This window comes from Manis javanica, chromosome 5 (genome assembly GCF_040802235.1).
Source record: "Manis javanica isolate MJ-LG chromosome 5, MJ_LKY, whole genome shotgun sequence".
Taxonomy (NCBI): domain Eukaryota; kingdom Metazoa; phylum Chordata; class Mammalia; order Pholidota; family Manidae; genus Manis; species Manis javanica.
This window is the reverse complement of record NC_133160.1, coordinates 112,320,700-112,333,930: the sequence shown is the minus strand read 5'-3', so window position 1 is coordinate 112,333,930 and position 13,231 is coordinate 112,320,700. Positions and strand designations below refer to the sequence as shown.

General features: G+C 45.3%; 1 protein-coding gene across 13 annotated transcripts in view; it reads left to right on the top strand.

Annotated features, from left to right (window-relative positions):
- SHROOM3 (shroom family member 3) overlaps positions 1–13,231 on the top strand; it is a 186,916-nt gene that overhangs the window by 144,590 nt on the left and 29,095 nt on the right. For all 13 annotated transcript variants that reach the window (XM_073237435.1, XM_037003180.2, XM_037003179.2 and 10 more), the window contains 2 exons: positions 2,683–2,814; positions 8,455–11,665. In XM_073237435.1, the coding sequence (XP_073093536.1) occupies positions 2,756–2,814; positions 8,455–11,665 (3,270 nt within the window). In that variant the 5' untranslated portion in view covers positions 2,683–2,755. The remainder of the gene's footprint in view (positions 1–2,682; positions 2,815–8,454; positions 11,666–13,231) is intronic.

The window sequence follows — 13,231 nt, the reverse complement described above, 5'->3', positions numbered from 1 at the left end:
ATAAATTAGTCATGGGGATGAAAGTACAGCATAGAAAATATAGTCAATAGTTCTGTAATATCTTCCTATGTTGATAGATAGTAACTATGCTAGTTGGGGTGAGGATTTAATGATGTCTATAACTGTTGAATCACTATGTTGTATACTTGAAACCAGTATTATCTTGTGTATCAACTAAACTGCAATAAAAATGTCAAAAAAAATTTTTAAAGGAAAAAAATTAAGGTGTGTAAATGAAATAGAAAAAAATAATGAATGACTGAAGAAAATTATATTTAACTAAATTTATGGAGCTCCTACCATACGCCAGGTACATTATCTAATTTTTGATCACAAAAACCACGAATAAATTCTGTTATAATCTGCCTTTTATAGATTAAGAAACTTAGAGTGGTTAAGAAATTTACTTAAAAATTTAAAAGCTAAAAACTGGTGGTATCAGGATCAGAACTCAGGTTTGTCTGACCTCAGAGCTGATACTGTTAGCCACTTTCCAGCCTCTTTCCATCCCCAGAATTTTTATCAAGAGAGATTTCAATTTTTCTCTTTCCCTGGCCTATGTAGAAACTGAGACATTAGTCTACCTGACTATAGGCTCCTTCAATTCAATAAATATTGACTGACTGTCTGCTAAAAGTCTTGTGTGCCTATATCCCTTGCTTGACAGGAAACCATTTACCTATCATCATTACCTCTCTTCAAAGAATTGAAAAATATGCGTTTTTAGAAATTTTATTCTCTCTCCTGGCAAGCCCTTCAACGTCTCTCATATACATTTTTAGTCATTAAAATAAGGTTAATCTAGCCTCTGATTAACATCTTCATTTTTTAGATGAACAAAGGCTTAGGGAGGGGAAATGACTTACACAGGCTCATACAACTAACTTAGTAACAAAGTCAGATTGAGAAACCAAGTCTCCTGACACCTGGGCTAGTTTTATTCTCATATACTTAATACTCTTGACATTTTATTGGCAGCAGGGAAGTGGTTTTTATTGCAAAATGATTTATGTTGTAAAAGCCAATTTATTTTATAGAAAAGGACATAGGTGGGTATACTTACAGCTTTATCTTCAACATATCCAAGTGGATTCTTAGATCCCATGAAAGTGTTTCTAAACTGCAGAAAAAATTTCTGCAGTCTTAAGAGTTCAGAAGTTTTCATCATGAAATGCCTGATGACTCACCTCGCTGTTTTGCCAAAAGTAAAGCACAGCCACTCTCTCCAGACCCTGACCTTCTATTATAGCTGTGTAATCCTTACCAAATTGATTCTTCAGTACTGCAGTCTGAAGGACACCTGCTTTTTCCTTTTGGTTTAGTCAGTTCTTTGTGTTAGAGAGATATTTAAAAGTTGAAGTCATTGACTTGTATGGTGAGAAACTATTTTGGAGAGCATCTTATTATTTATACTATGTAGCTTAGAGCTTTATTAACATTGAAGTAGCTGCTAATTTTTATGTAGTTCTTACCCAGAAATTAAAATAATTTATCCAGCATCAGGATATGACAGAGGACTTCAAAATTCCCAGAAAGCTCTTTACAGTATATCCACACATAGTCCCTTAGGAGATGGTAAGGAAATATTACCATATATATATATATGAATAAGCAGATGCCAGGAAAGACCAAGGCTACCCATGTGCTTTATATTAATAAAGCATAAAATATTAACATGGAAAATCTAGGTGGTTATCTGGGTATTCTTTTTTCTCTCCAGCTTTATTAAGATATAATTGATACAGAATATTATGTAAGTTAATGTGTGCAAGGTATTGATTTGCTACACTTATAAATTGCAAAATGACTACCACTACCACCAGAGTATTAGCTACCACCTCCATCCTGTCACGTGTCAACTCTCTTAGCAACATTCAAGTATATGATACAATAGTATTGGCTATAATCACCATTCTATACATTAGATCCCCAAACCTGTTAATCTTTTAACTTGAAGTATGTACCCCTTGACCAGAATCTCCCCATTTCCACCAGTCCTTAAACCCTGGTAATGACTACCCTACTGTTCTTCTGAGTTTGTCTTTTTTTGATTCCACAGATAAGTGTTACCATACAGTGTCTGTCTCTCTGTCTGCCTTATTTCAATTAGCATAATGCCCTCCACGTGCATCCAAGTTGTTGCAGATGGCAGGATTTCCTTCTGTCTCATGACTAATATTCCATGGTATATACACACCCCATCTTTATCCATTCATCTGTTGACACTTAGATTGTTTCCATGTCTCGGCTATTGTAAATAATGCTGCAATGAACATGAGAATACAGGTATCTCTTACAAGATCCTGATTTCAATTTCTTTGAATACATACCTAGAAATGGGATTGCTGTATTGTATGGTAGTTCTATTTTTAATTTTTTAAAGGAAACTCCATACTGTTTTCCATATGCTATACCAATTTGCATTCTCACCAACAGTATTCTGGTGTTTATGTGGGAATTCTTTATACTGATTTGAAACATTTTTATGTAAGTCTGAAATTATGTCACAATAGCAATGATTAGTACAAGAAATAAGCAATAAGAAATAAACAATTATTTACTTGTTTTCATTCTCTCAGGCTGTAACAGCATTGCTTCCAAATCCATAAATCACACTGGTGAAGAGATTTGGCTGCAAATGCTCCTAACTTTGAGGGGGGGTCTCTTCCTGTGTCTCTCCAGGCGCAGTGAACCTGCATGCCGACCTCACTCTTGGCATTCAACCAAATTTGGGGAGATCCAAACCGATGCCAGCATGATGCAAATATCTCAGGGCACAATTGGCACCCCTTGGCCCCAAAGCTACCATTCCAGGTAAGTGGCTACAGCTGAGACCCAGAAGTTAGTTTCTTTCAGTGTCCTGTTACCAGATAATAATAAAACATTTTCTTCTGTTTTGAAAATGTTTTCTTACACTCATACCCTGACTATTAAATCTTTTTACTCACTACCTTCCTCATTTTCTTAACTCACCTAACATGTGCTCATACACTGAGCTAGACTGGTGTGAAGGGAGGCCAGAATAATTTTGAGCACTGGCTGACCATTTGAGATGTTTATGGAGTCATCAATTCTCAGTAAAACATTTCTTAATTACATAACACTATACGAGCAAAATCAACAAACTTCTCCCCCCAATGCTTAATGTCCTTTCTTCTTTAATCAAATATGTATCTGTTTTTTATCTGAATGACTTTATTCATGTAACTCCCCAATTGGTTTTAAGGCCAAGTTAAGGCCAGTTATCCAGCTTAGCTCCAACCAAAACAACTACCACATTGAGGACTGCTCATTGTGTACACCTTCTCATCTGATCCTTCATGTACACCTTAACAACAGATACTGTACTCATAACCCCATCTTACAGAGTAGGAAACTGAAGCTTGGAGAGACCTAATCTGTCCAAGGTCAAACAACTGACCAGTACCTGAGAGTCAAGACTCAAATCTAAGGTTTCAAAGTCATGACATGTCCACAAGCTATACATCCTCTGCTTTACTAGTCACTAAATCAGTCAAGGTTCAGTCAGAAAATAGCAAAGCCTCTGCATGTGTTGTGGGAAAGGGATTTATTACAGTAATTGGGCCTTACGCAACTGAAAGGCCCTGGGGAGAAGGGAGCTGAGCCTGACCAACCAGACATAGGAAGAAATGAGTCAGGACTCTCCTGCATTTACTACAGACTTGGAACTCATGCAAACCAGAATCCATCTTCTGATTCCAGGGAGGCAGATTACATTGCTTATCACTTTTTGGATCAGGTGCTTGGGTAAGAGTAACAGTAGGGAGGTCAGAGAATCAAGAGAATATGGGTCCTCTGTGTACAGATGCTGTGCAGGTGCGAGAGGGGGACTGGCTTCTGGAAGAATTACTTAACTAACAGGTGGTGGCTACACATTGGCAAGGCCAGGACTCAGAACCCTTAACACTCATCCTAGACCTCTCACTAGTAGACATGACTCCCAGCATGTTAGAATAGGCTGCAGGAAGAAATTTCCTGGCCACACTCCTTGTTACAGACACTCCTCTCCCTGCTCACGACCTTCCCAATAACCCTGAAGAAATCTATCCTCACCATCTGAGCTTAGAGAACTGGCCTCCCAGCAGCTCCCCCCGCCCTCCCCACAGGCTCCAGACTTTTGCTGAGGGCACAGCAGTGTTGAAGGCTTTAGAGACTCAGATGTGGGAGGCCTAGTGGTGTGCAGGAAGGGCAACAAAGTGATAAGGTCCTTGGGTCTCTAAGTCAGACCTACATTTAAATCTCAACTACACCACCTATGAGCTTGAGCAAATTATTTAATCTCTTTGATCACTTTTTTCTCATCTGCAAAATAAAATTAATACAGATCTCATCAGATCATAGTAAAGATGAAATAACATGTAAAACATTTAGTGCAGTTCCTGGAACATAGTAAGCACTACAGAATTATGACAACTAATTATAATAATTAGGGTGAAGATGTATCTGAGGCACAGTGAAACCTGGTAATGAACTTTAAGATTAATAAACACACACACTTATAAAATGCAAATGTGTATTAACAGAGTGCCTCTCAACAGTGTGGCCTTGGGAGCCCCGATCCCCTTTAGGAGGCCCTAAACCTGGTCATACTGTGACCAGGAAAACATGCTGGAAAACATGACCTAGAAAACATGACTGCTGCAGCTAGTGCTCAAAGGAGCTGCCTGAAGTAATGATGGGGAGCTCCAGGCAGCCTCAGGAGAATGGTGGAGTTGGCATCAGAAATGTAGTTTCCTGAAGACAGTGCTTCTCCACCTCCTGATTCCCACTCCCCATCCCAAAGGGCAGAGGCCTTTAGGCAGGTGGACTTGTCTTTGAGCTCTATCTGCCACCCTGCCCCTTATTCAAGCTTCAGAGCAGCTTCTCCCCACTCCATGACTATCAGCACAAAAGCACTGCGTGGGGTACAAAGTGGGAAACAAAAGCTCAGATTAGCCAGGAACGCTACAGGTGTGTGTGTGTGTGCTGTCACCCCCACCCCCACCCCCACCCCCAGCACAGATCGCCTGTGGGCCATTCATTCCATGCCTCAGGCATGCAGCTCTGGCTACGTCTTCACCCCTACCCCTGGGCGCTGTAGGTGGAAATCCAGGCGTATTTCTGAGGAGCACAGTGGCATCTAGTGGTCTAACGTGCCTGATCATTTGGTTGGTATCCCTCTGACAGCCTTCCTTTAGTTCCAGAAACCCACTCTCAGTCCAAAGTTTATGATCTGTTTCTCATTAAGAAGTGGCAGAGTGAGGGGCCTTGAGGGAGGGGAAAGCACAGGAGTGAGGAGTGGGAGAGAGAAGTACAAAGAGACTGGAGATGTAGAGTTTTAACTGTTTGCAGGCTGGCTTGGATCTGGAATTTCTCTGAAATTGCCTTTTAGCTGCTTACTGTCAGACCCCTGTCACTGACTTTTTGCTTTCCTACAGAAATCTCACACAATAGTCCTAAAGTCTTAAAGTACTTTAGAAGAGATCTTGAAAAGGCATGTAGTCCAGCCCCTCTCTTAAGAGGCTGAAATAACAGTATCAAAATGTGAAAGAGCCAGTGCTTGTTCATTGATCCATTCCTTTATCAAATATGTGTTAAGTACCTACTATGTCTCAGAGGATTCCTAGTTATTAAGGGGACATAGCTGAACAAGACATATAAAGCCCCTCATCCTGTAATATTGTTTCCCAAGGTGTATTTCATGGAGTAATCATCCATCAGATAGTTCTTAGAGAAAGTTCTATGGGCAAATTAGCTTAGAAAACACAGTATGTTTTCATTTTAGAATATCACATGAACAATAGTTTATTAAAGACTCAAAGTCCTTTAGCAAATAAAATCATCTAGCTTATTTAGCTTAGTATTTTCTAAATATATTTGATCATCTGAGGAATTAATGGTCTGTGAGTACACTTCAGGATATTATAAGAATGCATGGATCTACCACTTCACATTTTATTGTATTTGCTTCAGATCTTAAACATTATGGATACAATTGAAGTCTCTTTCATACAGCTAGAGGGATATGATGTCATGTCAAGTAGTGGTAAGTGCTATGACGAAAATAAAGCAGAGTAGCAGGGAGTAAGGGGAAAAGAGGTCCACTTCAGTGAGTTCCAAGAAGCCCTCTCTTGAATAAAGGGCAAGAGGGAGCCAAGTAAAAACACTGCATTAAGTGGGAACAGCTAGTGCAAAGGACCTGAGACCCTGATATGGGAATACACTTGAGGCATTTGAGTTACAATATGGAGGCCATTGTGCTAGAGTGCAGTGAGCAGGAAAGACAGCAATAAAAAACAAGGTTGGAGCAGTAACCAGACCACAGTAAGAACTCTGACACTCAGCACAATGGTAAAGCTGCCTCTGCCTGGGCTGAAAGTTTCACAGAGATTGAAGACCTTCATTCCAGGTCCTTCTTACCCACCACTGAAAGTGCCATTTTGGAAGCATGGATGGCAAAGGTAATCAAAATGACTACTTCCAGAAAGTAGTGGGAGAACTGTTCCTAGAGGATCAGGTCAGGGTACTCCGTGGCATGGCATATGTCACTTGGTCATTTTCCCTAGTCAGCTTGGGAATTGGAATTCCAAAAAGACAGAGGCCCCCCCTATCAAGAGGGAAGAGCACATTACAGTCTTCACATGACGTTCTACCTGAGGTTTGGTGCATTAAGTTTCCTTAGGCTATAGGATGGAACCCACTCTACCCTTCTCTGCCTTGCTACAGATAAGTACACCAGTGATTTCATATTTGTAGACAACCATCTCTATGATATGTTAGTGATAACCTTTCCCCCCTCACAGTGAGTTTTCAGTTAGCCCATCAGTTTATTTACTTTGATTTTTGTGTGTGTGTTCCTAAGTTAGATTTGAATTTTCCTTCAGTGAGAGACTACTAAAATTCTCCCCAGTTGGGAGAAGGATTAGCAGCATCACCACCTGTATGGAATTGGTGAGCAAAACAGCCCTTATAGCATCTACTGTTCCTATTTCCCCTCGAAGTATTAGCTCTGACTCTTCTGTTAGAGGAGATAATGGGAAGCATAAGTGGGTCATATGAGATTATCCTCAACTGAGCTATGTCATGTGCATTTTTAATACTGCCTATACATTTGCAGGGAAACTGGGAAGGGGGAATAAAATCTGGCAGTGACACACGCCATGCCATTGAGCTCCAGGACTGATTTCCCTAATCTAGCTGGCTCATGTTCCCTTCCTTTATCCCTGTCCCTCCCAGAAAGGTTGCTCCATTCAGTCCGTTGACTTTCTGATAGAGAAAAATTACATTCTTGAAGTAGGTTGCTATATTTTATAAGACACCATATTTTCCCACATGGGATCTAGAAATATAATAATAGATCTGTGGATTTTAATGGTGTTTAAATGCCTATCTATTTAAAAATGGAAAATCTTAGGCAAGAACTCTTACTGATTTATTAGAGAATAGTGAGTCACAAATGTTTGAACTAAGGAGGCTGCTCCTTGATTTTTTTGAACGAATTCCTTTTTATATGCTGTCCCTTTCCAAAAATGCCAGGTGAAATATATTCTGAGTTTATAATTAAACTAATTATAAGTAGTTTTGAGGCAACTTTCTGGGATGTGCCATGTGAGGATTGAGCACCATTCCCCCTTTCCTGGGCAGGATCTGAAAACCACCTGGAGAAGCTCATAAATGACAAGGTCTGACCCTCCTAAGCATATGAAGGAGGCTTTGCTCAGCTTTGGAAAGTCATCCACAGGGGATAGAATCCTGTGGTTAATTAAGACTTCTTATAAAGTCTTCCTCTCGCACCAGCTTTTTCTGACTAATTTCTATTTCTCTCATTCAGTTTTGTGTTTAGCTTCCTCGCCACAAACAAATTGTCTCTTGTACATTTGAGATTCCAGGAAGATTGCCAGGGCGTAACCCTTCCAATCCATAAAAAGGAAAGATATCAACTAAAAACATACACATGCGCACGTAGTTTCCCTCACCCTTCCACATGCTGCATCCCTTACTAAGCTTTTCCTTTTAGTCCCAAACAGTCCAGAAAGACAAAAATTTCAGTCTCCATCATTCTTCCTCCTCTTCCTTTCTCCTTTCCTCTCCCGTCTCTCTCATTTCTTGGCACATGCAGAATGCCATTTCCAGCATGTAGCAAATCACATCCATTTGCTGCCAGTGCCCAAAGGCCACATGACTTCCTCTCTGCTCCCCATTCCTCCCCTTGCATGCCTGTGTGATTAATTAGAGGCACATAGGTTACAGCGTTGGGCAATTACTCCTACTGGCGACACAACAGGGTGGCCAAGCAAGGCCCAAATATGGCCCTTGTCACCCACCCTCCCCCAAACCAAACATGCGGCACAAGAGCATATTTATAAGCTGGGTCCTGTGCCTGTGAGCCTACCAAAAGCCTACTACACAGTAATGATGCAGCGGTGCTCACTGCTTTGTCTCCCTTTCTTCCAGCTCCTCTACAAGTGACCTTTCCAACTATGACCATGCTTACTTGAGGCAGAGCCCTGACCAGTGCAGCTCCCAGGGGAGCATGGAGAGCCTGGAGCCCACTGGGGGCTACCCACCCTGCCATCTTCTTTCCCCTGCCAAGTCCAGCAGCAGCATTGACCAGCTCAGCCACCTCCACAGCAAGAGAGACTCAGCTTACAGCTCCTTCTCCACCAGCTCTAGCATCCTGGAGTATCCACCCCCTGGCATCCCTGGCCAGGAGCGATCGAGCTCCCTGGACACCACTTCTCGAGGTGGCCTTCTAGAAGGGATGAGGCAGGCAGACATTCACTACGTCAAGACAGTCTATGATTCTCAGAGGGGCGTCTCAGCAGAGTACGAGGTGAACTCTTCAGCCCTGCTTCTCCAAGGTAGGGAGGCTCGAGCATCAGCAGATGATCAGGGCTATGAGAAACGGCATAATGTTCCTCGGTACAAGGGAGCACCAGCCCCACTGTGGAGTCGGCAGGGTTCCGGTGCCTTGGGGATTGCCACTTACCACTCACCTGCTAAAGTCAATGCGCCCCTGCCCCCAGCTCGGAGTGATAGCTATGCAGCATTTCGACACCGAGAGCGGCCAAACTCTTGGTCTAGCCTTGATCAAAAACGGTTCTGCCGGCCTCAAGCAAACTCTGCAGGCTCCCTGAAATCTCCCTTCGTAGAGGAACAGCTGCATACTGTACCAGAGAAGAGTCCGGAGAATAGCCCCCCAGTGAAGCCCAAGCATAATCACACCCAGAAGCCTCAGCCTGGACAACCTCTGCTGCCCACCAGCGTCTACTCAGTACCTTCCCTGGAGCCACACTTTGCCCAGGTGCCCCAGCCCTCCATGGGTAGCAATGGCACGCTGTACCCTGCCCTGGCCAAGGAGAATGGATATGCAGCTCCTCAGGGAACTTGTGACAAGATGGCTGCTCTTGATGAGAATGGGAACCAAAATGGATCTAGCAGGCCTGGGTTTGCCTTCTACCAGCCTCTAGAACATGACTCAGTGTCCCCAATAGAAAGGAAACCTGAAACTTCAGCCAGATGTGCTCCCCACAAAGTCTGTTTCCCATCAGTGCCTGAAAATGAGCAGGATGTCTCCCTGAAGAGACATCTCACAACTCTCCAGGGCAGCAGTCCACATGCCAGTGAGAGACCGAACACCCACAGCAACAGACCATATTCTGATTACCATAGCCTCCAATCCCCTCAGACTCAGGCCTGGCAGGTGGGTGAGGACAGGAGATCTTCCAGGCCCTCAGAGCCTCGGGACAGTGATTTCTACCAAGACCACAACGCCAACCTCCGGCAGAGGCTGGAGAGAGAAGGCCTAGGCCAGAGCCTGTCAAGCAACTTTGGCAGGACCAAGTCAGCCTTCTCTTCTCTCCAGAACATTCCTGAGAGTCTAAGAAGGCAAAACAGCCTGGAGCTAGGAGAGGGGGCGGAGGAGGGCTCCCTGGATAGCCGGCTCACCTATGCAGTCAACACCAAGGCAGAGGACTCTGGAAAGCAAGCTGTTCCTGATCACAGGAGCCATCTGGACAGGCCAGTTTCCTACCCAAGGCCTGAGGGGAGAACCAGTGCCTCCACCTCCTTACACAGTACAGACCCACGGCATGAGGAGCCGCCCTCCCCACCCCACCAGCAAGCAACCAGTCTGAGCCGGAGGAGGCTCAGCTCAGGCTGTGCTCCAGCTCTGCAGGGCTTTCAGTACGGGAAGCCTCACTGCTCCGTGCTGGAGAAGGTTTCCAAGATTGAGCAGCGAGAGCAGGGCAACCAGACACCCCCGAGTGTGGGTAGCTCCAGTTATGGACATAGCTACAGGGCCGGCAAGACGGTTCCAACTTCCAATCCTTTGGGGAATGACTTGGAGGAGACAACAACCAATATCCGTTTTTCTGAGTCCACTGAACCCCTAGGCAATGGGGAGCAGCACTTCAAAAGCAGGGAGCCAAAGCTGGAAGAGGTTTGCTGGCAACCATGTGGTCAACAGCTGAGGAGGGGTATAGACGTCGGCCGTGGACCCCCACCCCGAGGCAGTGAGCCCCCAAGGCGGGACACTCGCCTGCTCCGCAGCCAGAGCACCTTCCAGCTCTTCAGCGAGGCCGAGGAGGAGGCCATGTGGCAGGACGACAGGCCTGGCACGCCCGAATCACCTGTGCTGGATGCCCCCTTCAGCCGTGCCTACCGGAACAGCATCAAGGATGCACAGTGCCGCGTCCTGGGGGCCACCTCCTTTCGTCGCCGGGACCTTGAGCTGGGGGCACCCGCTGCCTCGAGGCCCCGGCTGCTGCGGCCCACCTCGGCCCAGGGGGGACTGCGGAGCCCGGAGGCGCCAGCCTCCGCCTCCCCGCACACCCCGCGTGAGCGGCACAGTGTGACCCCCGCCGAGGAAGACCCGGCCCTACCCGCGCTCCCTGCCGTGCGGAGAGGTCCGCGCCGGCGCCTGACCCCCGAGCAGAAGAAGCGCTCCTACTCAGAGCCGGAGAAGATGAACGAAGTGGGCGTCTCGGAGGAGGGCGCACCAGCACCCCCGAGCCCGCAGAGGAAGGGGCTGCGTTTCCCGGAGAACACAGTGGCTGACCGGCGCCGCATCTTTGAGCGCGAAGGCAAGGCCTGTTCCACGCTCAACCTGTCTGGGCCCGAGCTGAAGCAGTTCCAGCAGAGCGCCCTGGCTGACTACGTTCAGCGCAAGACGGGCAGGCGGCCCTCCTCTGCCACAGGCTGCGGCCTCCCGGAGCCTGGGCGTGCCCAGGGCACCTCCCTCCAGGCCAACCCCATGCTTCCCGGAGGCCCCCGCCTCTCCTCGGCCTCCAGCCTCTGCTCGCTGTGGGAGCCGAGCCTGCAGCCCCGCAGGGAGGCTGCCTTGCTGCTGGTCCCAGCCGGGGGCGAGGAGGAGCCCCCGCGGGCCCCCAGAGATCGCAGCAGCTCCTTTGCCGGCGGCCGCCACCTTGGAGAATGGCGACGTGGGGGACAAGCTCCAAAGGAGGTGCTCAGCGGAGCAAGCTGCGGGCTGAAGGGCACCCCGAGAGTGGACAGGACACCTGGGGAGCCTTCCTCATGGGGGGCCGCGGCCAGGAGGGCCGGGAAGTCTATGTCAGCTGAGGACCTTCTGGAACGCTCGGACGTCCTGGCCGTCCCTGTCCACATGAGATCACGTTCATCTCCTGTTGCAGACAAGAAGTGCCAGGTAGGTGCAGCCAGTAGGTCCTAGGATTGGCCCTTCCATCCTAGAAGCTCTAATACAGTCCCCTAACCCTTCTTCCCCACTTCAGTTTTCCTGTTACATGCAAGAGTAGCATTTGTTTTCATGAGGTGATTTCTTGATCAGTAACCCCCCCCATATGATGCCTAAAGAGCTATAGAGATATGTATAGCTATGTACATAGCTGTATAGATACCTTATATAGATATATATGTGCATATGTATATTTCATTTTAAGAAGTTAACCACCTCTCTGTACAAGAATGCTTGGTTAGGAAAATCTAGGGATTATCTTTTTTGCTATTTTGGTGTTTCATTTTTTTTTAATTTATGGAATAAAGGCTATGTCTCAGTATTTTAAAGATTTTAGCTTAGCACCCTCTCTGTTTCTATTGGACTTCTACATTTACATATTAAGTAGCTATTGACTTTAATAGTTGGTTTTTGAGTTTCTGGCCCTCAGCTAAGTATGTTTTACATTGTATCATTAGTCCTCAAAATCATCCTATGCAGTAGAGTACATTATCCACATCAAACCTTTATCTCACTTCCATCTGAGTTCTTTCTGTGCACTATGTGGTGAAATAGGAGAATTAGACTTTCATATTCTCACATAAAAGGATTTTCTAGTGTAAAAAGGCTCCAAACTATACAAAGATCATGAAGTGCTTTCCATTAAAAATTTCAGGCAGAGGTAGGGATAGAACCCAAATACTGAGATGGCTGGAGTCGACTGATTTCCCTAATAGCCAATCCTCATGCTCCACTTGCACTGTTGATCAGTGGCCTGCTCCATGGTTTCCTTCCCACCTAAGGAGATACTAGGAATTCATATACATATTAGCATAGGGGACAATACCCCTCCATGACCTCTTCTCAACTTCTGTTTTCCCCAGGAGAGAAGTCAGTCTTTTAACAAGCATTTGTAGAGCATATGTTGTGTGAAAAGCACTGTATTGCAGGATTGAAGGAAACACAAAGGAAAACGGCCCATGCCTTTCTGGACTTCACAACTGAGCAAGGAATATAAACTTTCTAAGTAACTAACCTGACTAGTGAATGCTTTAGGAACAGTGACAGATAATATGCTGTGGAAGGGAAGTGATTCATTCCAGCTGAAGGGATCTAAGAAAGCTTCTCTTGAACCAGACTCTAAAGGCTGGGCAGAATGTTGACAAAGGATGGGGGGGTCATGTGTGGGAGGCATTCTTTGGAGGAAACAGCATCAGACAAATATTCGGCCCTTGCTACCAGATAAGTTTATATGCTGTGCTGCTTCTGAAACACACATATACACATCCTTAAGAAAAGATATCACTCTCATCTAGATATTTTCTGTTTAGAAATATCTAGAAATATTTCCTCCCCAGTATAAGTGCCCCCCCAACACACCAATCTATAAAAGCAATCCTCCATATGCCTTCACTAGCTGCCTTACTCCCCTCAGAATGAAGAATAGAGCTACTTACCACTAAAACAAGCATAAATCCATGTATGTAAGACGCAACTTCAGCTAGTTTGAGGGACTTCAGTAATGTACTGCATAGCAAT